The following is a 27,010-nucleotide window of genomic DNA, read 5'->3' as shown; positions in this document are numbered from 1 at the left end:
TTAGCCTGCACATTGGTTATTTACATGACTTGTAAGGTGTCACGGTTTGGGGTAAAGAAGTAACTAACTCCTGGTTTTTCTTCCTAGACCTGTGAATTTGGATTACAATTATTATCAAGACCAAGAGATTATACCTAAACCTTTGAATATACAGGTTTTTACCAGTGAGACAGGTAATACATACATGAGAAACTACCTTATAGACCCAGTCTACTGGAATCTTTTGAGTTTTACCTGCAGCTTCGCTCTTTCTGTCCTTGTGCCATCATGTAGTGAACGTAGTCTTTTTAGGTATTCCTAGTACTTGGGAACAAATACAGAGTACGACCTAATGCACCTTGTAAATAACATACATGTTTAAATTGATGCTCTTCTACACTGAAGTGGAGGGAAATGTTCCTTTCTCTGTCACTGCTTCCATAGATCTTTCTGAGAAGAGCAGCACATTAAATGCACGTGTGCCATCGTAACTCATGTGAGGCATGACATATGTTCAGTTATATGTATCTCAATTCAAAAGTACTTTAAGTAGCAGCTTGTGTATTTCAAAGTGATGTGCCTTCGAATTGAAACACAAAAGGGTGTTTAATCGCTGTTCTACCTTAACACAGACTCATATAGCAAACCTTTCTCAAAGCTGTGATCATCCTGTCTTTCTCTGTGGAATGGGTTGCTGTTTAATCCACTTCCACTACTAACAGCATATTTTGCCAGAACTCACAAAATATTATACTAATACTCTAAGCTTGAGGATGAAATTATTTGATGGTACAGTGCTTTCACTACTGCACTAAATAGTGCAGTATGGATTAGCTGTAATCCACATCAGTGAAGGTGGACAACCGAGTTAATTTGCTACTCTAGTTTTTGAGTTCTTTTTTGTCTACACAGTGTGCTGGTGCCTTTAAAAATTGATTCATATTTTATAAACATACAATTACTTGTTAGATAAAGTATGGCTGAAGTGGTGGGGGTGGGGAGGATGAAATGTGGGTCCTTTAAAACACTGAAGAATGTACGTTTTGGGGCTCCCAGTTCAGCCACACTTCCCCAGTGCATGCACATGGGTGTTCAAGCGTGCACATCTGACTTTAAATGTGCAGCACTGGTACGCCACCCTGAGATTTTAATGATATAGGGCAGGATAGAAATGTTTTAAATAAATAAATATCTGCAGCAAATCTGATGGTTGCAGAAAGCAGCTTCTCTAAATCTGGACAGGAGGTGAGGCCAAGGTAGTTCCTACAAGGTGCTTCATATGAGAGATGGCTGCAACAGATCTTGTGAGTACAGGAAGATCTAGCATGTGTTCTGTTTCTGAACTGATCTAAGTAGGGGGTGGCTGGGAAAAATGGAAATGTAATATCCTGTGCAGCTTCCCATGTAATAAAGCTATACAACTGCAATTGTATACCCAGTAAGTCTCATTGAACTTGATGGGCCTTACTTCTGAGTAGACGTGTAGAGCAGCCTTCCTCAATCTGGTGCCTTCCAGAAGTTGTTGGATGACAACTCATGATCCCTGACGATTGGCCATGCTGGCTGGGGGTTGATGGGAGTTAGAGTTCAAAAGATCTGGAGGGCACCATCTTGCGGAAGGCTGATGTAGAGGCTTGCACTGAAAGTGACTAATACTTTTTCCGTATTTAATGAAGCTGCTGCTTTTAGGGAGGACTGAGACAAGGGGGCAAATAGTTGTGTTTCTCTTAAGAAACTCTGTTACTGGAGTGAACAAAAACATATACAGCTGTGTGATTAAGAGAGGGAAGATTAGAAACTTCATGCTTTTGAGTAAAAGGGCACTCTTTTGCTTGGGATTTCTGTTAACAAAGCTTGGACTTTGCTAAATGTTATGAATCTGTAGTTCCGGTATCTAGAAAGACTGTAGCTGACAGTTAACTATCTATAGCTGATTAATACACTTCAGACAAAGGATACACCGAAATTTGTTTTAGGTTGGATTCAGTTTTGTTTTCGTTCTAACATTAATTAGTAAAGGCAAAACGTCTGAGTTCATTTTTCCATTTTAATTGAAAAATATAAATTCTCAATAGAGCATAGCAAAACAAATATATTGAGAAAAATAAATATATTTCTTGCTATTATAAGGAGAGCATTGCTAAGGATTTTAAAATCTTAATAGTTTTAAGTGTTTCTTAAGCATTACTTGTTATCAAAGATTTCTAGTCTTAATAAAAGGAGAGCTTTCATCTAAATACCAAGTTTCCTATCCAGCTCTCAACAGGCCTGGTGAACATCTCGCTAGATGGTAAAGGAGCTACCTCATTCCGAAATTAGAGCATACTTAATACAGTTTCTGTGCAGAGATTACCTCATAGCTAATACTGTCTAGCAGTCCCACAAATTAGGCTCATAGTCTTAACTCCCAAAATATTTCCATAACATTAAAACATACAACAAAGGTTTAAATATATACTTTTCAGGCCAGATATAATTAATTTTAATTCTATCTTTGAGAAAAAGTACTCCTTACACAAAACTTCCTAATTAAATCTTAAGTATATAAATTCTTCTAGACATCTGTATATCAAGCTTTTTGATTATCTCATACAGTTTTCTTTTGCTCATTGATTGATCAGTGAAAACTGTGCATACACATTTGACCTTGAATAATACAGTAACAAAGTTTTACATTCCAAATCTCTTCAGCCTTGATGTTCGCTGTTGAATCTTAAAACCCTTCATCCTTCAAGTAATCACTTGACCTTGAGTGATGGGCTTTAACTCAGCATTCTCTTTACATACCATGTATGTAAAGAGGTCATCTTACCAATTAGTTTTCATAAGTTCAGAATTCATTGTGCACCTGTTTATGTCTTCCCCCGAATGCAATCATTACTGCTCTACTTATTTACATCTCCAAATGGTTAATTATGTCTTAAGCCTTTTCAGTTGCTCATCATTTGGTATTTTACAGCAAGACATCTTATATTCCTTTGAGGGAGGCTAGTTTGCAATTCATCGGTAATCTTCTAGCAATTCAGCTATTTTAAAATGCACAACATTTAGCTTTATTCTACAGGAGACAAACTGTTTGCTGATGCCCTACCAGAAAAGTGGCTTCTCCAATCATTAGATAGTTTTCTACCTGTTGCAGGCCTTGATATCAACTATATTGATGTCAGCAGTAAGAAGTATACAAATGACAGTTGTCTCATATAAAAATAATTTCAATACTTACTAATTTAATTTATAAAGGCATCTCTGTCTCTACTGTTGTCCCTAATAAGGGCTCCCAAGGTGATTCACAATTAAAACTTAACCATTAGGCAAAAAATACAGTAAAATAGAGAGAAATGTGTTTGGCAGCTTGAGACTAATGTGGCTTTCATATTGTACAAACATACAATAAAACATGAAGAGCATTAAAAAGATAAGATATCTAACAAAAGAGCATAAACTTAAAATGTATGATATGTAGTGTGTTATCTCAGGTCTCAGGATTTTCCGAAATTAGGCCCAGATCGGCAGGTGAAACAGAGAGAGCAACAGAACACACAAACTCATACACAGATGCAAAAAGATCAATAATCTTGGATAGAAAAACAAAAAGAAGGGCTGTCCAAGAGCAGTTCTGGAATGTTTGCAAATGTGATCTACGCTAAGAGCGTGTGCTTTACAAAACCACTTTTAAAAAAGATCTGTCAAATCACAGCTTCCAAGACTGAAAGAATCTGGAGAAGTGAAAAAATGGAATAGGCTCTAGGCCCAAACTTTTGAGAGATGTGTGCACATGCATGGCATCACTCTGTTTTCTTTTAAATCTGCGAAGGAAAGTGGCTCATATTGTTAATAAAACCATTACAGAAAGGTAACTTGGCCCTACAGTTGTGTGTGTAGGGAAGGAAGTGGCCCTCTTCTCTCTACTTTAATCACTTAATTTATTGAATATTTAAGTGGAAATCCTATCGTTGCAAGTTCTTAACACTATTTTTTTTTCTCTTAGGAAGTTTATGCATTTGTTGTAGTTTGGCTCCTGTTAGTCCTGGCGAAGTGGCATACTCTGTGTCCTTTCTACATAAAGGTATAATTACAGTGCAGTCCTATGCATGTCTACTCAGAAGTAAATCTGATTGATTTCAGAGGGATGTACTCCCAGGTAAGGGTATATAGGATTGCAGCCTTAATGTGTCTTACAAACTTCGCTATATGTATTCTAGAGAGCACCATTCATTCTGCAGGTTATAGGAGTGTAACTTTTTTTCATCTTTCCCCCCTCAAACCTCTTTATCTGTCTTCACATTTGTTTTAGTTTTGTAATTGTGATTTTTCCCAACTGTAATTTTTCAAACCACATTGAAATATAATTTTGTAAGGGATCAAGTACATCAGGAAAGCGCTAAAGGGAAAAGCACGATTTCATAAAACTTGCAAGAAAAATTCCTGAATTCACTGGCTTCTGAAATCAAATTCAAACCTACTGGACTACTCATGAAAGGAACTATCGTGTGTGTATATATGACTTACGCAATGGAGAGAGCAAACCCTATGCGGACCAACGGTCGCCTCTGACCCCGGGGGCGACCGCCTATCCACTGCAGAGCAGAAGTGGTGAGGAGTGCATCTCCTCCACGCTCCCACCACCCTGCTTTTGCGGCTAGACAAACCTACTGGCCTACTCTGGCTGTGGGACCACAGGGCACGGGGAGGGGCGGCTGGACAACACATAGGAAGTGTCGTACCGGCACGTCTGACCTTCCCGCCCCCAGGAATGCCCTGTGTCCCCTGCTCTGTGCTGCTCTTCTAAGCATGGAGCATGGGGCCAATCTGTGCTGCCTATGAGGCGGTGTGGGAGATGGTGGAGGTCGGTTCTCAGGGAACCAGCCTTGGAGAGCGGGCTCCGACGTAGTTTCCCAGGAACCAACCAATCCTATGGCCGTCTAGCCACTGACTAGCAGCCATAGGATTGTGCCCTGAGTATTTCACATTGTCAACACGTACATGGAATGTTTTTAGTGTGACACCAATAGTACAGTTTGCGACAGTTAATTAGAATTTGTCCACTTGAGGGTTATTGGTGATGTACGTTTACCAAGATACAGGAATATAAGTACAAGTCATATGACAACACAAAGACCAGTGGATTTCTTATGGCATAAGCTTTCATTTATTATTTGGTTTATAAATACCACAATAAATGTACTGAACATTAAGGTTCCACAAGACACCTTCATTGGTTTTCTGCTGTTGTTTCAAATAACGTATATAGGTAATAATATATAAATATAATTTCTAGTAACATATATAAATGAATAATACATACAGAGTGAGATCATAATATAATATCCATAAATACTACAAGACCATAATTGCATATATAAGATCTAGCTGTGTAATAGAACCATTGGTTTAAATGCTAAAATTTACCTTTTCTGTTCTTGCTTAGTTGAATATCATCCAAGGCCTGCTATTGAATCCCTTCAGTAATAGTATGGAATAATAGAAGTACTATGTAGTTCTGTGTTGCTGCTTCTCTGCAGACTACGTTGCCTGTGCATTAAGACCAGATCATACATATGAACCAGATTCCTATTGTACTTGATTACATAAAAATCTTCATTTGAAGAACAAATCAAGGTTGTTCAGTGAATGATAATTAGCGACACATTGCAACTCAAAGTTGATCTGTGCTCTGTGAGGCAGGTGGCAGGGGAAAAGTTGCTTCTAGCGACTTAAAGCTGTAGTCCTATACACCCTTACCTGAGAGAGTCCCAATGAACTGAAAAGGCCTTACTTCTGAGTAGCATGCATAGATTTGGGCTAAAAAGCATTTCATCCACTCTTTCCTCAGAGTCAAATTTCTCTTCTATGTAAGAAGCTTCTGTTGTGATACAGGATAATATAATGTTCACACATGGAACATATTAGCGCATATATACTTGAGGCCCTTCTTTTTCTTAATGGCCAGTTAAAAACACTTTGTGGCCAAATAAAGTTGATTGTTCAAAAAAGTACCTATAATTTAATAGGAGGTGCAATGACATGCCACTCTGATAGTAAGGCAGTACATGATTTCTGAAATAGAATGAGTAGTCCACATACCAAGTTCATTGAATTATATCCTTCTCATTTTTTCATCAGCACTTGTACAATACTGGGAGTAGTAGAGATGAATGCAAAAGCAAATTTTACACTTAAGGTCAAAATCTAGCTTAGATGGAGTTTTCTGATTTCCAGTTTTTGTATTATATTCATTTCCAGAAAACGTTGTTTAAAACAGGCTTTGTGTTTGTAGAACATCAAAACACCTGTCTCTTACACTTCTCAGGTTATAGTAAAACATATACTATTATGTTGGAAAGTATGGATACCCTGGAAGTGAAGGATCTGTCTTTTTTGAATCTTGGTAAGTTGATAAACTGAAGCTTCTCTCTTTCTTCTGCTGCTTTCTTAGGTAAGAGACCATTAAGATCTGAGCCACTTGAGTGGTAGTTCTATTCTGAATAGCAGAAATGGACATATTTTCCTATTTATGTGTCACATGGATTTGTCATGTTTTTCAAGCTGCTGGATTACTAAATAAGGAAAATTCTCTAAGCTGGCCTCCATCCTATTTGGCGGAACAAGTAGCTTCAGTTGTCTGTAGTCATGAGACTGTTGCATGCTTCTTTGGAAAACTTGCATGGCCAAGCAGCTTATTTCCTGTGGCAATATTATTGTCTTGTGTTTTGTGCCACTGAGATATAGGGGTGGTTTTTTTCTTGCAAAGGGAACTGAATTGAGACTCATGAAGCTAGCACATAGAGGGGATGCAAGTATTCTGGTTTTAATGAGATTATTCATGCGTACTATATTTCTATAAATATTTCTATACACTACAAATAGCTCTGCTGTGAATAACCCAGGTTTATCAAATAAACTGGAATTCTAAGGATAAATAAGTGCTCAAAACTGACATGTCTTTTTAAATTTCCTTTTTAATTTATTGTTGATGAAACAAAACACCCACCAACAATAGACTATTATGTGGCTGTCTATTTACCTGGACACTTTCTGCATCTTCTCAACACTCGGTATCCTGACTTGATGTGCTATAACTTCTTTCTAGCAGGTACAGTGGGACTCCTAATAATCAGTTCTGCAGAAGTTGTTCTTAATAAAAATTAATTCAGTGTCATTCAGATGCATGTACAGAAATAAAACATGCACGAATAGTGCAAAATAAAAAGAACAATGAGCTTTAAAAAAAAAACAGCACCCCCCCCACCCCAACAACCAAAGCATTAAACCTCAAGACATCCAATCAGTGTATAATGTGAGTCCTTTCATAATTTCCTGCTCCAACTCTCCAGTCGTGGTAGTTCAGGCAAGTTGGCAAGGATGCTGCTATTTCCAATCATAACTTCCAAACAGTGCATGGACAAGAGAGGATTCCTAAGGGCACAATTCACTGACACACTTTGTGTGCAAGTGCCACTGAATTAAATGGGAACTGTGCAATAGCACTAGTTCATTTCAGGGGAGCTTGTGTAGGAGAACACTGTATATTGTGCCTTGCATTTCACCCATGCTGTACAAAGCTTTATAAATAGCAGCATTCTTGAGCAGGTCCCATTAATTTCAAAAAGGAGATCTACTGAGACTTTCCAGTAGATTACTCCATGCTTTACAGAGCAATCCTATACATACCTACTCAGAAGTAAGGCCTATTGAGTTCAGTGGGGCTTAGTCCCAGGTAAGTGTATACAGTGGTAGTCTCAGTATTTTCCCCATTCTAAAAGGGTGAAATGCCTCTCCTAAGGCGTATTTACTGGCAGGAAGCGCTTTAAGGTAAGAAAATGCTTATATTTTTGGCCCTGCCCCTTCTGCATTTGGCCCCACTCCCTTTGCCTTCACTTACCACTGGAATGGGGTCCCCCGAAAGTTTCTGTGAAATGGAATTTGATCCTTGGGTGAAAGTCTGCATCGCTTGTTTACGTCGTGATTGTTCATAATTGAAGTGGACGTGTATGGTTTTTAAAATATATAAATAGATTTTTAAACGAAATGCTAAACACAATAAACAAATTGAGTACAAAGTGCTTGAATTCTAATGAGTCATTATTTATAGTACATACTATATATGAGATTCGGGAGTGCTGGAACAAATCTCTCCAAAATGATGACTGTGACATTGGGCAAAGATTCTGTCCCTCTGTTTTACATGTATGAGAGATTTCTATAAATTGATCCTACTTTGATAATTCTCTAACAAGCTTGTTGTGATGGGTTAACTTCTCAGTTAGTGCCAAATCTTAGCAAAACTGCCTTGGTGTAAGCTGTGCAGGTTGTCCATTGTTCAGGAATCTCCATGTGGGTGACTGTTAGAAGAAATAATATTATTTCATTGCAGACAATTGGTCTTGGGTGTTCTTAAAAATGGAAAGGCGCACCATTGTTGGGTCTGGCTAGATTTATTGTTGTATGATGTCTGAAATAACTCCCAAAACTTTTATCCACAAACCATTCACAAAGCGGCAACTCCATCAATTCTGGAAGAGAATCGCTAGTGTGCTTCCAGACAAAGGGGTACTAGAGCAAACAGCCAAAAGACATGGTGCTGCTATCCCGACTTGTTTTCTTTAACAGATTTTGCATGGTAAGAAAAAAAGAAGCAGCAGTGGAAGATGTAATCTGCCTCCCCCCGGCCCTCAATTATGTGAATGAGGCAGGGCAGTGGCATGATAAAGGCCTTGTTTGGAAGAACATTTATTATAATGTGTCCAGCACAAGGGGATTTATATATTTCAATGCATAATGTATTGGATCACACATGAACTACTTCTCTCCAATCCTGTGCTATTCAGGTGGGGATGCAAAAATTAGCAGTTTGCATGCTAGCACCATCCTTTCCCCTATCAAGTCAATGGTCTTGGATCGCAGCACAGGAGAAATTTTTACTATTGCAATGAACAAGCAAGCCTTGTTGGAATTCCTCTGGAACAGCAAGTTGGATAGCGACAGGCTAGCTGCACTGCACTGTTTGCTTCTACATGTCGGAAGAACAATGGAGTTGGAAACCCAGGTGGGATAATGATCTCTTTAATTATGCAACATAAAAGTGGGTGTTGATTCATCTTGCAAGAGAAATATAAAAGCAGTGTTCCTTTTATTAAGCAAATAGTTGCTAGAGTAACATACCCCATTCTGCACATCAAGTATGCAGTAACCAGAATGCAATCACCTATTCCAGATGTATTTACCCCATCCCATACAATATTTAGTTCCAAGAGATTTAATTGACTTGTTTTGTTTGAGCCTAGAATAGATCAAAACAAAGTCACAATTCTGATTGGGATAGGTGCGAAATTGGGAAAACCAGAAAATATTCCAGGGATATACTCTGTACTACTTGAATAAAATCCAGTGGAAGTCTTACTTGGAGTAGACCCATTGAAATGCCCCATTCAGTTTAGTGGGTCTACTCTAAGGAGGACATGTTGGATTTCACCCGTTATGTATGTAATACATTCAAATACAGTAGAATTCCCTAGGGATGGTGGAGAATTCCACCATGGACCCCAGTGAAGCCGTATTCCAAAGAATCTGGCCTCTGGAGTCAGTGGTGGAATGGGGCACTCACCTCCACCTCCCTCTGGCATCCATCCAGGCTGGCTGCATTTACAGCTGCATTTAGGTTAACCTAACAGCTTTACGGCCACAAATGGCGTAGTGGACGCCATTTACGTCTGGAGTTAGCCCAGTGATACGGCATGGCAATGGTGGCTGGCCGTATTGCCAGTGATGCAGACCCAGCGGCCGGCTCCACAGGATTGCCACGGAGCAGAGCTGGATTGGATGGATTCTGGGGGGAGGGACGGATCGCCTCCCCCCAAAGGTAGATTCCCACCCAGACCAGCAGGTAGGGAATCCGCCCATCCCTAGAATTCACCTAGATGGGTTGAAGGAAAGACCAGAAAGCTGAAAATGATTCAAGGAGCCTTAATGAGCTCTAAAAGCTAGCTGCGTTGACCAGTAGGCAATTGGAATTATGGGAGGAAAAAACTGCTTTGTTTGCAGTGCCTAGACTTGGTCAGTAGTAGATTGCAATGGTAGATGGCCATGGTCGCTGGGAATTATGGGAGTCCAGCACATCTAGAGAGCACCTGGCTGGGGAAGGCTTGATCTGAGGAAGCAATGAACAGGGCTTTCAAGTCCTCCTGTAGGTTTGATACTGATATTTTTGCTGTAGATCTTCAGAGCTCAAGCTATATTGACCATTTTGTTTTCTGACTTTTAACAGATTATCCAGTGGATTTCTGAAAACATGTCAACTTGTTTTACATTTGACCCGATACAGGAATTTATCATTGGTAGGTATTTCTAGAACTATTTCAGATTGGAAGTAAAGCGGGCATAGTTATTTGGAGCATGTATGTATGGATTTGTTTGCCTCTCAATTCAGGGGCGTGTCTGTTCTTGTGTCACACATAATTAAATGAGAAGCCCATTGAGAGCGGAATTAAAATGGGTCTGTCTTCTTCCACTATATGTAAATAGCTGCTATTAATAAGTTAGAGGTGCTGTCTCGCTTTCTTAGGCCTGCTTCTCTGCCATTACGTGTTTTACACCAGGGATAGGCACTGTTTTTCCCGAAGGGTCGCAAGTTGTGCTGGGTGGCAGCTCTGGGGTTATGCGCGCGCACACACATATAAGTGCAGACACATGCACACATAGACATGTGCATGTACATGCAAGCATGGCAGCCCTGGAAAAGCAGTCTTTTCCCCACAACCCAGCAGGGCTGCAAGGGAGAGTGGATGGGGCTCCCTGCGGCTTGGCTAGCTGCAGTGAAGGACTGTATGCCGGCCATGGGTTGCCCACCCCGTCTTACACCAAGGCTGTAGTTTTACACCTAGTTTACTGAGAGTAAGCCCCACTGAATTCAGTGGGATTTTTTTTTAATAGACATATATAGGGCCATGCTGTTAGTTTTCCTAATACAAAGGCTGCAGTTATAGGGGGGAAGGGCTATCTTTCCCAACCTTGCAATCAAGCGGGATTGAAACCTTGTTCTGTCATGTTTGTACCTCAGAACTTGAGCAGTGGTCATATATAGCCAGTAGAACTCTAGTGTAGCCATTCCATCTCCCACTTGTTTCCTCTGAGGGACCCAAGGAAAATCATGTTGATCCTTAACATTGGATATATTCTTTGGTCTTTGGGTATTTTCTTCTTCCTGATCTTGCTGTTAAAGGAGGACCTTCCTCTCCCCCCTATAAATGAATAGAGTTCTGGAATCAATGACAGGAAACATACAGTATTCTACTTGATGTAGTCAAAAGCCTTTATTCAATATTCTCTCTCTGTCAATGTACTCAGCTGCTTTATATTGGAGAATGTGCCTGGAGGCCATCAACCTGGATAAACTTTTACCATACACGGCACTGCTTTACTGGAATGAGGTAAGAGACATTCAAAATTGAAAATGGTGTTTCTGTTCTGAAATAAGCCACTAAGAATGCAATCCTATGCATGTTTCAACAGAAAAATGACCTACAACTCCCAGCATTCCCCAGCCAGCAGTAGGAATTATAGGACTTTTTTCTGTCTAAACATGGACAGGATTGCACCCTAAGCTACATTTTCATTTATATTTGAAACACGAACCTACAAGCAGGCCCTTTAACGTAGCTGTATGACTATGGCCATGCCCACTGTATATTGCCCTGGTATCTATAAGGATGGAGGGTGGTTTTTAAATACTTGTAACAACATTTTAAAAAGTAGCCTCTTATGGCATGCGTACGTTGTAACCTGCTTTTGTGTGTAACCTCCTATCCCAAGGTGTTTTTTTTTAAAAAAACTGTAGTCTCCAGGAAAAAACAACTGTTCCATATTTCTTTTGTATATTAAGATCTTGGCCTTCATACTCCCATGTTTTTAGGATGTCCCTGGAATTATATGCAGAACACACATTATCTCGTTACCTGTGTTAAAGGTAAGTTTTCGTAAGAGACAGTTGCCACCAGGATGGTGAGTTGCTTGTTTATGACCTATTCTTTTCTTTATAAAGATGTATTTAATTAATTTATATTCTGCCTTTCTGCCAAAATCTGGTGCTCAAGGCAGCTAACAATAAAATTCAGATTAAAACCAAAATCTTAATTAAACCATAACATAAAAACTAAAAACACAATAGTCAAGGAAACCAACAGTATCTAATCAGTTTAAACTCCCTTCAGCATCAGACCAGCCTATATGCCAAAGCCCTACCTGAATAAAAACGTCTTCGGCTACTGGCAAAGTATTTAAAATGACTTCAGTATTTGCTGTGCCAACTGACAAGTTTAAAGAAAGAGGACTAACAGGTGGAGTACCTTTCATAGCTGTTAAAATGCTTTTTATTCACAGTGCTTATACTGTGTTCTAAAGGTGATTCTTCTGATTAACTAGAAGTCACTAGTTCTAGTCATTGCCACTAGAGTTCGCTGCTGTTCTACATACTTTATCAGAAGCAAGTTGTCAAATAGCATACATGCTGCAAAAGGTATTACCTCCAAGTTCTGAAACATGCATGAAATGACTTGAGCATTTAGATTTAGTAATGCTTCCAACATTTACAGTTACTCTCCACAACCTGTTAAACATGAATCCCAAAACTTCATGGGGGTTTTTTGGGGTGATTTCTAAGCAGAAACAGGCAGGAACTGTGGTTTGACTTGATGATTCTTCCAAACCCATGTGGATGTTTTATTCACCATAATGGTTTTATAGGTATTTTGTCAAAGGTAACCTTCCGTGGGGGCGCGGAGGGAGAAAATACATACTGATGTGAAAACTCTCAGTATATGTTTAATTACTAAGATGACAAGCAGGGTCAACTGTCTAATATTTCCACATACAGCAGAATTATTGCAGTTATCTTAAGAGATACTAGATATACTCTCAAGGTTCCCCCACCTGACCTCAGAAGTAAAATGGCCATTGCATATACTTCATTTATACTTAGTTAACACATGTCAATTTTGAGGCTACACTAGAAAATCAGATACCTTAATATCTGAGGGGTGCAAAATCCCCCCCCCCCATTTTTGGCCATTTAAAAACTCCTCGCTTGCTAATCTTAAATCCTGCTTTTCCCATAACCTTGTTTTACACATGTTTTGTCATAAGAGGAAAAAAACTTGCATAAGAGTATGTTAAAAAAACACACACCTTGCTTCTCTCTCTCTCTCTCTCTCTCTCTCTCTCTCTCTCTCATTCGAGGTACGAAATGGCAAAGGCTTCTGGGAAAAGCTAAGTTTGAGCCTGGAATGTGTGAAATATGCTGAGCCACACTTGCGTTTCAACAGCAAGGTGCTTAAGAGGGAATGGGATAAGCTGCTTTCAGATGAGGTAATTTGTAGAATTAATGTTCTTAAAAATGTTATTGAAAATGTTCTGAAATGTTTAATGCCCTTAAAACTGTGTAGATGCATTTGCAAATTGATTAAGTCATACAGAACTGTTAAAGTGAACCTGTTGCTGGAGATCCCAGAAATAATAATAACAATAAATAATAAGGTAGCAAAACATTGGCGCATCTGTCAGGAAAACTACAGGACCAATATTTCCCTTAGTGCTTTGTGCTGATATGCAAATGCTGTACAAAGGAATAACAGATTTGTCCCGCTCTTTCCTTGATTTTTAGCTGAAAGGGAAAGTTTGACAGCATTACTATGGGCACCAAATTACTACCATTTTGATTGATAGGCTGTGTGTGTGTAAAAAGGCTTGCCTTCTAGAATAAAAATGATAGACAGCTATACCTTGATAACTCCTAAATCTCATTGAGAAATTCCTTATTTGGGGATTAGGAATTCTGTTTCAATACTCCTTTTATCTTCATTCCAGATGTGGGATAATTCATGACAGACTTCAAGAGACTAACGCAGACTGTGCATTTTGTTTGTACATCTAGCTTTTCGTAGTCAGTGCAAGGGCCAGTTCAGCCATCATGGGAAACCACGGTTTTCTGCTATGTGAATGAACCAGCATAAGTCTCAGGCTCATGCACTCACCCTTCTCCTGTTGCACATTCCCAAGGAAATCAGAACATCTACTTCTAAATGAACCACAGTTTACCATCGCAAACTTGCCGAACTGTGGCTTTTTAAAACTTGTTTGTTAGAACAAGCCAGGATCAGGCCATGGTTTCAGATCCTAGCCTGTTCTGAAATGACAGTTTAAATGAGGGGAGCGGAGAGGCTCATCACAGAGCAGAAAACCATGATTCCCCCATTGCATCCAAACTGGGAAGAAGAGGAAAAGCCTTTTTCCTGCGGTACTTCCACTATTTTCTGGTTGTCTGCTAGAGCTCTTAGCCAGCATCTGAATAATGCAGACTTTCTGAGGTTTTTGTTTCTGGGCTCCTCCATGTGGAGTTTTTCAGTACAATTATTCTTCGGTCATGGAGTTTCCTGTGCGCTTCACATGACGTTGTCCTGCAGCTGGTGTTCTGCTTCTTCCCCCAGTTTCCTCACATCATTTCTTAATGGGGAAAATGCAGTATTTTCTCAGGTAGCGCCATCAAACCACCACCCTCTGCCTGTGTGCTTCTGCTGTGGCACGGTGAGCCGCTTTTGTGTGGGCATTTGTTGGGGCCGCAGTTATGACGATGCCTGTGACGACGACGAGGTGGGAGCGTGCCTGTGCCCTTTTGCATCTTTGCCATTCTGCTGTTGCTGTCTGTCCTCCGTTTCTCCTCCTTGCCAGCTCCCACCACCACCCCAGCAGCAATGAGATTGGGGGATTGATCTGCAAGTGCTGCCCAGAAAACTTCTAACCCTTTCTATTCAGTCCCCATGTACACAGAAACGAGAGAAATGTAACTGCTTGCTTTGAGGTGCAGAGGGCAGAGCAGACTTCCAGCATTGTGAAAGTACTGTGGAATACAGTGGCCAAGGCAGGGACTGGAGGCAGTGGAAGTGAAGAGGGAAGGCAAGGAAGTTGAAATGAAAAAGGTCATGCCGAGGGCAGGGAGGGGTTATCCCAGAGGGAGTGGACAGCGGGCATACAATGCCGCTGACATCTGATAACATCCCGCCAGGCTCCACCCACCAGTGTAAATGGCAGGTAGCGTCATTCAGTAAAGAAAAACCAGCTGTGTAAAGAGCCGATTCAAAATTCTGCAAAGAATCTGGAAGAAGGATGAGCGGTACATTGCGGGATAAAAGCCTCATGTGGAGAAGCCCTCTATCTTGACTCCAATTCTATGTTGACTGCAGTTCTTATTAGAAGTTGATAGAATAAATTTGACTGTATCTTATTCTCAATTAAAATAATTTACATTTTGTTTTAGAGAACTGAAGAGAGAACAACATATATGAAAAATATATTTGAAAATGCAAAAAGGTAGGTTAACTTCTAAGATAATCTTCCTTGTTTTGAGGAGGGAAAAAGGTGGGATATAAATGTAATGATAAATAAATATTCCAAGGTCATTAGGTTCAAAATTATGAAGACGCATAGCTTTAAGTATTACCATTGGGTTAATGTGGATAAATTCCTGGCAGTAATCAATTCCTGGCGGTAATCAGCAAACATGCTCAAAAAATCCAGCATGGTTGAACATTCCCATCAAAAATGAGATTATGGACATATTTGACCACAACCATTCCACCAATATTGACTATAGATGGGATGAATTGGCTGGAGCTTTGCAGGGGTACCACCAGCTGAGAACTTTATATTGTGTTTCCTTTACATTAGTGTTGATGCATAAAGATGTGAACAAGTCCAGATACACCACCAATCATCTTCTTCCGAAAGATCTTCCTGAAAGATCTCCCATGCAGGATGGGTTGTCTTCTAGGAATGGCATTTGGAGGAAGTTACAAATAGATATCAGAGCTTTAGTCTAGTAACAGCAGCAAGTCCAGGTAACCACAGCTTCTGTAAAGGTTTCAAAAGAACTGAGTGGGCACTTGGCTGCCTGCTTGATATGAGTCTGGCTAAGGAAGTTACATAGCTTCAGGCACTGATAAAAAGGCAGTGTGGTTGGTTTGGCTTTTTCAAGACATCTACATAGGGGAGAGGTTTTCTTTATCGAATAAAGAAACAATTATGAACCTTTACTACTATCCAGGAGCTTTGTGGATAATACACAGCTCATTTTTCTCAAGGGTTTATTGCATTCCAAAAAGTATACTACTGTAATGTTATCAATATAGGTTAAATCCAATTCTTTGAGAGAGTGTTCCTCAAATTTACAGCATTTGGAGAGGGAGATGTAATATTCAGCATTGACTTTAGTACTGCTAAAGACAGGACATTACTGTTCACTCATTCAGACATTAGGGATAGCGCTGACCTTAAGCAATATTGTAGCTCATATAGGCCTTATATAGGATTCATGGTGCATCGTTTATCCCAGTGTAAGAGATTACATGTTCTAAATGTGTAAAGAAAATCTTAACCATCACATGGGTATGATCCTTCTGTCCCATGAATTGGCAAAGGACCTCCAAGATGCCCATTTAAGTACAATTACATGATCTCACTATGTATTGAACTCTGTTACCTTGCACTTGCAGCACCCAGTAGAACATACTCACTCACGGAGACTAAATGTGCTTCTCCTTCAGAGTCAATTTTTATTTCAAGGGTGACTAACCTTTTTCATTATGTAGCGTTGTTCCCATGGGGCAGTACATCCCAAATTACAACAAAATTGTTGCTGAGGACAGCCAACCTGCTGTTCGAAGCAGCTGCAAAGTCGCCCCATAAGAACATAAGAACAGCCATGCTGGATGAGACGAAGGGTCCATCTAGTCCAGCATTCAGTTCTCACAGTGGCCAACCAGCCGTCCACCAGGAACCCACAAGCAGGACATGAGCGTAACAGTTCCCTCCCACCTGTGTTCCCCAGCGTGTTTCTACTCCACATATTTCAGACAAAGAAACCCAAAACCTCTTGGTCATCCATCTTTAAAGGTTTGCCCCACACCCCAAGATTAATCCAATGCTCATAATGAGAAGCGCCAAAAGATTGTTACTACGATAAGTGGAGAAGGGACTTTACATATCAAGGGAGAAACGATTTTACATCAGAGAAACTACAGAACATCAAAGAAGCACAACAGCCAATAGCAATTTTAAGAGCGCATCAGAGAAGTGAAAGAGTGCTTTAGGGTGAGTTTCTAAAAATAACCTTTAACCCTTTCACTGCAGGGCAGTGAGATTTATTTCTTTGTTGTTGTTCAGTCGTGTCCGACTCTTTGTGACCCCATGGACCATAGCACGCCAGGCCTTCCTGTCCTGCGCTGTCTCCCGGAGTGTGCTCAAGTTCATATTCATTGCATCGGTGATGCTATCTAGCCATCTCATCCTCTGTCGTCCCCTTCTCCTTTTGCCTTCAGTCTTTCCCAGCATCAGGGTCTTTTCCAGAGAGTTTTCTCTTCGCATTAGGTGGCCAAAATATTGGAGCTTCAGCTTCAGTATCTGTCCTTCCAATGAGCACTCAGGGTTGATTTCCTTTAGGATTGACTGATTGGACCTCCTTGCAGTCCAGGGGACTCGTAAGAGTCTTCTCCAGCACCACAGTTCGAAAGCATCGATTCTTCGGCACTCAGCCTTCCTTATAGTCCAGCTCTCACAGCCATACATTACTACTGGGAAAACCATAGCTTTGATTAGACGGACCTTTGTCGGCAAGGTGATGTCTCTGCTTCTTACTATGCTGTCTAGGTTTGCCATAGCTTTCCTCCCAAGGAGCAAGCGTCTTTTAATTTCATGGCTACAGTCACCGTCTGCGGTGATCTTGGAGCAGAAGAAAATAAAATCTGTCACTGCTTCCATTTCTTCCCCTTCTATATGCCAGGAAGTGATGGGGCCAGATGCCATGATCTTCATTTTTTTAATGTTGTGTTTCAAACCAGCTTTTGCACTCTCCTCTTTCACCCTCAACAAGAGGCTCTTGAGATCCTCTTCACTTTCTGCCATTAAGGTGGTATCGTCTGCATATCGGAGGTTGTTGATAATTCTCCCGGCAATCTTAATTCCGACCTGTGGTTCATCCAACCTGGCGTTTCTCATGATGTACTCTGCATATAAGTTAAATAAGCAGGGTGACAATATGCAGCCTTGTCGTACTCCTTTCCCAATTTTGAACCAATTGGTTGTTCCATGTCTGGTTCTTACTGTTGCTTCTTGACCCTCGTACAGGTTTCTCAGGAGACAGATAAGGTGGTCTGGTACTCCCATCACTTTAAGAATTTGCCACAGTTTGTTGTGATCCACACAATCAAAGGCTTTAGCATAGTCAATGAAGCAGAAATAGACGTTTTTCTGGAATTCTCTTGCTTTCTCCATGATCCAGCGAACGCTGGCGATTTGATCTCTAGTTCCTCTGCCTCTTCGAAACCCAGCTTGTACTTCCGGTAGTTCTCGGTTCGCATACTGCTGAAGCCTAGCTTGTAGGATTTTGAGCATCACCTTGCTGGCATGTGAAATGAGCACAATTGTGCGGTAGTCTGAACACTCTTTGGTGTTGCCCTTCTTTGGAATTGGAATGTAAACTGACCTTTTCCAGTCTTGTGGCCACTGTTGAGTGTTCCAGATTTGTTGGCATATTGAATGCAGCACTTTAACAGCATCATCTTTTAGGATTTTAAATAGCTCAGCTGGAAGACTGTCATCTCCGCTAGCTTTATTGTTAGTAATGCTTCCTAAGGCCCACTTGACTTCACTCTCTAGGATGTCTGGCTCAAGTTCAGTGACTGCACTATCATGGCTATCAGGGACATTCAGATCTTTCCTGTATAGTTCTTCTGTGTATTCTTGCCACCTCTTCTTAATCTCATCTGCTTCTGTTAGGTCCCTGCCTTCTTTGTTCTTTATCATGCCTGTCTTTGCACAAAACGTTCCCTTGAGATCTCCGATTTTCTTGAAGAGATCTCTAGTCTTTCCCATTCTGTTGTTTTCCTCAATTTCTTTGCATTGTTCATTTAAGAAGGCCTTCTTGTCTCTCCTTGCTATTCTCTGGAACTCTGCATTCAGTTGGATATATCTTCCCCTTTCTCCCTTGCTTTTTGCTTCCATTCTTTCTTCAGCTACTTGTAAAGCCTCATCAGACAGCCACTTTGCTTTCTTGCATTTCTTTTTCTTTGGGATGGATTTCGTTGCTACCTCCTGAACAATGTTACAGACCTCCGTCCATAGTTCCTCAGGGACTCTGTCTGTCAGGTCTAATCCCTGAAATCTATTCCTCACCTCCACTGTATATTCATCAGGGATATGATTGAGGTCATACCTGAATGGTTTAGTGGTTTTCCCTACGTTCTTCAATTTAAGCCGAAATTTTGCAACAAGAAGCTCATGATCTGAGCCACAGTCAGCTCCAGGTCTTGTTTTGACTGACTGTATAGAGCTTCTCCATCTTTGGCTGCAAAGGACATAATCAGTCTGATTTCAATATTGACCATCTGGTGATGTCCATGTGTAGAGTCGTCTCTTGTGCTGTTGGAAAAGAGTGTTTGCTATGATCAGCATGTTCTCTTGGCAAAACTCTATTAGCTTTTGTCCTGCTTCATTTTGTACACCAAGGCCATGCCTGCCTGTTATCCTGGTGATTTCTTGACTTCCTACCTTAGCATTCCAATCCCCTATGATGAAGAGGACATCATTTTTTGGTGTTAGTTCTAGAACATGTTGTAGGTCTTCATAGAACCGATCAACCTCAGCTTCTTCGGCATCAGTGGTTGGGGCATAGACCTGAATTACTGTGATGTTGAATGGTTTGCCTTGGATTCGTACTGAGATCATTCTATCATTTTTGAGATTGTACGCCAGTACTGCTTTTCCCACCCTTTTGTTGACTATGAGTGCTACTCCATTTCTTGTAAGGGATTCTTGCCCACAATAGTAGATATGATGGTCACCTGAATTAAATTCGCCCATGCCTGTCCATTTGAGTTTGCTGATTCCCAAGATGTCGATGTTCAATCTTGCCATCTCATGTTTGACCACCTCCAGCTTACCTTGATTCATTGATCTGACATTCCAGGTTCCTAAACAATATTGTTCTTTACAGCATCGGATTTTCTTTTCACCACCAGACACATCCACAGCTGAGTGTCCTTTCGGCTTTGGCCCAGCCGCTTCACTCTTTCTGGCGCTACTTGGAAATACCCTCTGCTCTTCCCCAGTAGTATATTGGACCCCTTCCGACCTGAGGGGCTCATCTTCCGGCGTCATCTCTTTTAGCCTTGTGATACGTTCCATGGGGTTTTCTTGGCAAGGATACTGGAGTGGGTTGCCATTTCCTTCTCCAGTGGACCACATTTTGTCAGAACTCTCTGCCATGACCTGTCCGTCTTGGGTGGCCCTGCACGGCATAGCTTATGGCTTCACTGAGTTACGCAAGCCCCTTCGCCACAACAAGGCAGTGATCCATGAAGGGGGATTTATTTCTTACTTCTGAGTAAACATACACCAAAGGTGAGAGTATGACAAAGGTTAAAAGCAGGCTACCTAAGGTGATTGCTGCAGTAGTGGGGACATGCAATATGACAGGTCACTGCTGTGCTCCTGGGGATTTTCTCAATGGGAATGATAAAAACTACTTCCATTGGGGAAACAAAAGGGAATGGGGCATCCCACCCCCTTCACCACTGCCAGGTCACAGAGTCACACCCAGGGTTTAATGCAGGGGGACATGGCGCACTGTGGGAAAACCACCAGGGAGCTGCTTTCAGTAAAACAAAAAAAAGTCGGAGTAAAAGGAGTTTCAGAAAATACGGCTTTTCAAGAGGGAAGTGGCTGGTTGGCAGTGGATATGTGAGACGTCATCTGTCGCAAAGGAGCTCAAACTACTCTAACTTCGCACTAAATCGCTTGGGAAGACAGCCCCAAAGCCTTCAGTTTCTATTGTTACCCACTGCAAAAATTAATGGGAGTGATGTAGGTTGCTGTTGAATTGTTTGGTTTTTCTACATCTTTAGCAATGCTCCTTTTGAACCGCTTCAAAAACATTCATCTTTTCTCCTAGGGTAATTTCCAGCATCAGTACAGGTAAGATGAGCATTCCCTAATGCTGAATGGGCCCAAGTTGTTGTTGTTGTTGTTGTTGTTGTTGTTGTTGTTGATCAGTCGTTCAGTCGTGTCCGACTCTTCGTGACCCCATGGACCATAGCACGCCAGGCCTTCCTGTCCTCCGCTCTCTCCCGGAGCGTGCTCAAGTTCATATGGGCCCAAGTAGTGGTATTCTAATTTCGTATTGAAATTCTTTCCCACTGGTGACTGTAGACTGACATTTCAGACAATGTGAACCATTCAGGATTCTGTGTGTGTGTGTGTGTGTGTGTGTGTGTGTGTAAGGCATTAAACTAAAATACAGGAATGTTGCTCTGGATTTCTTGTGAGAGGCACTTGGATAATAGAAAAGACTGCTGTGTAAGTTGTAGGCAGACATATTTGCTTTGCTTATGCTTCAAATGGCATTAGAGCAGGAGAAATAAAACAAAAAGATCCAACCTCCTCAGTGTTTCGCTAGTGTTCCTATCGGAGGCAGAGGCATATTACCATTGACAGGCTTTTACCTAATGGGTACTCAGATTCTCAAGGCATTTTATGATGGAACTTCCAGTTACGTGTGTTCAGGATTTAGGTATCAATAGTCACAGTGGAACTAATTGGTGTCACTTGGAAATACCAAAGTTGTCAGATTTAAAAATGTTCTGTGGGTTAATTCCAGTCAAACTCAGTGGACACAAAGTATGGGCTATACTGCTCATTTTGCTTAAGTAAGCAAAGTGGCTAGTAAGAAGAGTTTTGCTTCAGATATAACAACTGCAAGGAGGTCAAATCAGTCAATCCTAAAAGAAATCAACCCTGACGGCTCATTGGAAGGACAGATACTGAAGCTGAAGCTCAAATATTTTGGCCACCTAACACGAAGAGAAAACTCACTGGAAAAGACCCTGATGCTGGGAAAGACTGAAGGCAAAAGGAGAAGGGGACGGCAGAGGATGAGATGGCTAGATAGCATCACCGATGCAATGAATATGAACTTGAGCACGCTCCGGGAGAGAGCGGAGGACAGGAAGGCCTGGCGTGCTATGGTCCATGGGGACACGAAGAGTCGGACACGACTTAATGGCTGAACAACAACAAATCCTACAGCATCATCATTAGTTCTACTCTTCAAGGGCTTTGTACATGCTGTGAGTTAGAAATGTCAGGTTCAGAACAAAAGGCACTTTGTATCATTCCTTGAGTACTCTGGATCTGCTGACTCTAAAGGGTTTGTGGTGAGAAGGGTTTCCTGGGTACTGTAGGCTTGTTCACTTGTTAGGTTTGTTAAGGCTAAAACCTAACTTTGTTTCTTTGTTTCTCAGGCTGGGTGGGAAGGTAATGCTCAACTGAGCTTGTCATACGCAGCTGTCCGCAGTTTCATTGTTATTAGTTGAATTTGCTTTCAGAGAAACTTGACCCTTTATACCAGCCTTCCCATGGCCATTCTAGCTGGGAATGATGGGAATTGTAGTCCCACACCACTGGAGGACACCAGGTTGAGGAAGGCTGCTTTATGCATATCAGGTTTGCCTAGATATTGATGGTGGCTGATATGGTGCATGTTGTCTTCTGGTGAGGAAGAGAATGTGGCTCCTCTCTCAAAACATCAAGGAGCTACCAGTTTTGAGGAAGCAAATACCAACAAATGTAATACGTGTAAAAGGGGAATGAGCTACGTTCAGCACACAGCTGCCACAGGATATGGAGAAGTTGAACTGACATACGTACTATAGAAAGTACCAGTTCTTGGTTCGTTTTGAAAGGAAGGACATCAGGTCATGTGGTTCAATACATCTTTTTTGTGGGAATTTTTGCAAGGCTTTGCAATTTAATGTCTTATTTCTTGCTCACTCACCCACATGGCTCGGGGCAGTCAACGTTTGAAATCTGTATGAAATTTCTGATCCCTGCTATGGCGTCCCTGGTCATCAAAACACAGCCAAAGTGCTGAAGTGTTATACTATTCCTAGAAGATTCTCTTTAATTTTTGGGTTTTTTTGTTTAATTTTTGTGAACCGCCCAGAGAGCTTCGGCTATTGGGCAGTATAGAAATAAATAAATAAAATAAATAAATTCTCAGACTTGGGGATCCTGTTTCCAAAAGGTCTCTGGTATGTAGCACGGACTCTGAATAATATCCTCTCTCCCTCTTCTGTTTAATTTCAGAAGAAAGGCTAGTTCCTCTTTTCCAAGATGATGATTACCAGCAACAGTTGCTGACGGGACTGGTACGTGTTGGTAGTGCTACTTAACAGGTTTTATCAGATTATGGGCATTTCTACACCAGCCTAAAATCCTGCATTTAAAACGGGACTTTCTGCTTCCGTTTTAAATGCAGGATCACCACTGACTCCCTTTACATGCGCTTCCTTCCCCCCCCCAATCTCCCCATATCTGAGTCTTCTTTCATTGATCTCTCTTCTCTTCTTGCCGCTTTAACTCTTTTCATGGAGGAAATTGAAGCAGAACACAGCGGGATAATTGGATAGCTCATTATCTGTGATCTATTTAAAAACGGAACAAAGGGCATTTAGTGCAGGAGGGTCACGGCAGGGTCACGCCATCATGTGAACAGCCTGCAAACTTCCGTGAAGGAGCCATCTCAATCACAGGATAAAAGCTCCATGTGATGAAGCCCTATGTAAATGGCAATTACTGCAGATTAACTTCTTTGTGAAGCTCTGCTTCCTTCTATCAGCAAAACAGCTATGCAGAAATGATCATAGATTGCTAGGTAGAAAATGCCTAGACTTGCTCATCATAAGCTGTCAGATCATATCCTGAACGTCTGGACATAATCATGATATTGAACATTTGCCTGTGGATGGCTGAGAAAATACTGAATCCTCCCTCACTGGCAACATCCAACTAAGATCCTCAGTGTGGAGACTTCTAGTCGTTCTGGAACTGACATTGTCATTTACATAATTTACATAATCAGTGAGGAAAAGGGTAACATCCCCCACGTGTCTGCTTGCTGTACAGAAAATTTCTTGTTTCGCTTGTTGCCTACTGATAGAAATAAGTAGTAGTGAGAAACCATATGAATTTACATCTCTATGCTTGCAGGTCTAAGAACATACACTTATGGGGGTGGGGAAACTTTTTTTACACATAAACTGGAACACCTGAATGAGCATTCACAGAGTATAGTATTGTAGGCCGTGTGACCTCAAGTGCTAAACCTGAATTCACCACAGGATGTCCTTGTTTTAGCATGATCCTACTGGATTTATTTTTTGTTTGTGCCAGGTTTTTTAGGACTACTTCTGAAAATTGAATGGGAATGATCTCAGTAATTTTCTTGTTAGAATATCTGTGGCTGTATAGAGTAATATGTACATTGTTGCAACAAATAAAATGTAATTATATTGGCTGTTACTGGTGTTCCCACATTGAGCTGTGTAAAACTGCTGTTGCTCTCATTACAGTCCCAGCACAATATTAATCTGCTGAACAAATTATTGTCTCTTATGTTTATATTTTCTGATTTCCAGACCTAGGTTGCAAATCTTTTGGTCATTTATCTAGGGGCAAGACCAACTGAACACAGGAGGACTTAACTCTGAGCAAGCATACATAGGATTGCACTGTTGTTTATGTGTTTGGCAACAATTTGTAATGATAGCCAGCATGCTTAATATTATGCTCTTCTGATAAAGGCATAGACAGTAACTGGTGTTTTGTTTTGTTTTTACAACTAGTCTTAATTGTTTAGGGTCCCTCCTGCTATCATTAACATTAGAATTTTAGTTATTGGTTTATTTTTACAGATGGTTGTACAGTTGAAAGATCATCTCATGAGGCACTTACAGTATGTTGACAAAAAGAAGATTGACCAAATAGCTGTGGATTATGTTTCAAAATTGGTTGGTGTTTTTTTTTTTAAGTTAACTGTTGCTTATTATTTTAGGAAAGAGTTAGTAATTAGAGGTGGGTGTTTGGATTTACATGTAACCAAGCAATCTCTGTCACTGGTGTTTAAATAAAAAGCATTTCTGCTTTTCAAAGCAAAAGCATTTTGGGATTTGGGAAATTATCCAGTGCATTAAATCGGGGCCATATGTGAGGGCAGATCACGCACCTAATCCCTTTTTAAACATCTATTTTAGGACATGCTGAACAATTTTCATTGAATGTGAGCATTTTGTGGGAACAGGAAAGTACCTAGAATGGTAGGGTCATTATTCTGGGGATGGGGGAGCGAGTAATCTCTGTCTATATCAGTGATGGAAAACTTTTATGCCTAACTGAATTATAATTTGGGGATGGTTTGCAGGGGGTGAGTTGCATTCCAGCAGTGGGTCTGCTTGGGAGTCAAAAGTAAGTTCCATTGAATTCAGTGAGGCTTACTCCAAAGTAAGTGTACATGGAATTGCTTCCATGCAGAACAATTCTAACTATATTTACTCAGAATTATGTCTCACTAAGTTCAGTGGGCTTCACTCCCCGGTAAGTGTGTTTAGGATTACAGCCTTAGAATCTGCTTAATTATACCGATGACCTATTTGCTGAATTAGTGGGATTCTCATATTTGAGAATAAAGGTGCTTCCAGGCAAGGCTTTTACTGCGTAATCACGCTGCCTTGTTCGCTGAATCCTACAGGGGGGCTGCTTCGTCATCTTCTACTTGGCATCCCTCCCACATTTCCCTACCACTTCTTTCATCTTTTCTGTACTGCAAAGAATCCAGTACGGAGGGAAAGGTGGAATAACTGCACGATGCCCTGTGATTGGTAACACTAGAAAAGCTGAGGGCCTTCTATGTAACAATTCAAATATACCATTTTTTCCCCTTCATACTTCTAGCTGGATCTAATCTGCTGGATAATGGAGAATGTTTGGAAGAAATACAGTCTTGGTTCCTGGACCTTCTCTCTGTAAGTAGTTGTTTAAAAAACAACAACTAACAGATAGGGACAAGAACAGAAAAAGTGCTTTGTTTTGCCTTTGACAGTGGAGAGACGGTCATAATTTCTTGGCTTCACTCTTTGGTGTATTTCTTAATGTTGATCATGGTCTTATGGCTTTTTATTACCTGTGATACAGATAAAATAAATGTATTTCTTCATTCATTCAACACCCCCAGTAATACATATGTTCTCTATATGAAACACATTAAAATGTAATGCCAGACCTATGCTGCAATAGCAGCTTCAAAGTTTTGAGGGCTATCTATTCTAGTCATACATTCAGTTTAGGAAGTGTCAGGTGACTTCTTATTCATACACACAGCAGAATGGCCAAGGCCTGAAGGGCTGCACAACTGGTTCTGTGCACCAAGGGAAGCTCTGAGCTTGTGTTTATTGAACACCAGGCCCCTCCCCATTTCCCATGGCAGACCAGTTTTGAAACTGAGAGGACGTCTCAAAGAAGTTAATGATATGGCGTGGAGAGGCCTGCTGTTCAGCCAGTGTTAGTATTAGTATTATTGGTGTTTTAATGGCATTGTTTAATCTTTACTCTTTTCCACATAGTTGTGCCCAAATTGGCCCACAACACAAGAACAGGAATATATATCAAAGCATCAGTACCGTAAACAGTCGAGTAATAATTCATTTCAGTACAAGCGTAGACACTGGGGAGCTGGAATTGTTCCCCTGGATGTATTTGGCGGCAAATATGTTTGCTTCTGCCCAGCGTATGTAATGGCTCTTATTTTACCTTCTGCTCTGTAATTGGGGTGTCCAATGACATATTTTCTTCCAAGCCCTTATTTTCTGAATATACAGTAAGATCAACTTTAATGAGGCATCCAAATAATAGTGTGATTGTTTTCCCAAGGACCCATCTGTCTATACTACATCTAGGTTGGAAATGATATTTTTCCATAGCCCTTTCTACAGTGCTGCCTCCAATTAACTGAGATCCCAGCCAGAGGGATGCCATGACTTTGCTGGACTTAATAGTTTGGGTTTGCTGATAGAAATCATATGATTTAAGGAATCCCTGGGCAATCATTCTTCTAGTCAGTTTGTGCCTGATGTTTTGAGTCTTAAGTACTCAACCCATA

The 27,010-nt window shown here is 40.8% G+C and overlaps 1 protein-coding gene across 5 annotated transcripts in view; it reads left to right on the top strand.

Moving 5' to 3' along the window:
• Positions 1-27,010, top strand: part of GSAP (gamma-secretase activating protein) — a 65,614-nt gene that overhangs the window by 21,733 nt on the left and 16,871 nt on the right. For 3 of the 5 annotated variants that reach the window (XM_084811501.1, XM_084811504.1, XM_084811505.1), the window contains exons 12-25: positions 88-173; positions 3,968-4,045; positions 6,290-6,367; positions 6,980-7,072; positions 8,808-9,025; positions 10,244-10,313; positions 11,323-11,405; positions 11,888-11,941; positions 13,210-13,338; positions 15,284-15,336; positions 20,972-20,994; positions 23,164-23,225; positions 24,771-24,866; positions 25,807-25,877. In XM_084811501.1, the coding sequence (XP_084667627.1) occupies positions 88-173; positions 3,968-4,045; positions 6,290-6,367; positions 6,980-7,072; positions 8,808-9,025; positions 10,244-10,313; positions 11,323-11,405; positions 11,888-11,941; positions 13,210-13,338; positions 15,284-15,336; positions 20,972-20,994; positions 23,164-23,225; positions 24,771-24,866; positions 25,807-25,877 (1,194 nt within the window). The remainder of the gene's footprint in view (positions 1-87; positions 174-3,967; positions 4,046-6,289; positions 6,368-6,979; positions 7,073-8,807; positions 9,026-10,243; positions 10,314-11,322; positions 11,406-11,887; positions 11,942-13,209; positions 13,339-15,283; positions 15,337-20,971; positions 20,995-23,163; positions 23,226-24,770; positions 24,867-25,806; positions 25,878-27,010) is intronic. The other 2 variants (XM_084811503.1, XM_084811502.1) reach the window with 1 other exon arrangement.

Source organism: Heloderma suspectum, chromosome 7 (assembly GCF_057233095.1).
Source record: "Heloderma suspectum isolate Gila_16-S chromosome 7, 16-S_ref, whole genome shotgun sequence".
Classification (NCBI taxonomy): Eukaryota; Metazoa; Chordata; class Lepidosauria; order Squamata; family Helodermatidae; genus Heloderma; species Heloderma suspectum.
Note: the sequence above shows the minus strand (reverse complement) of the source record. Positions and strands in the feature narration are given on the sequence as shown.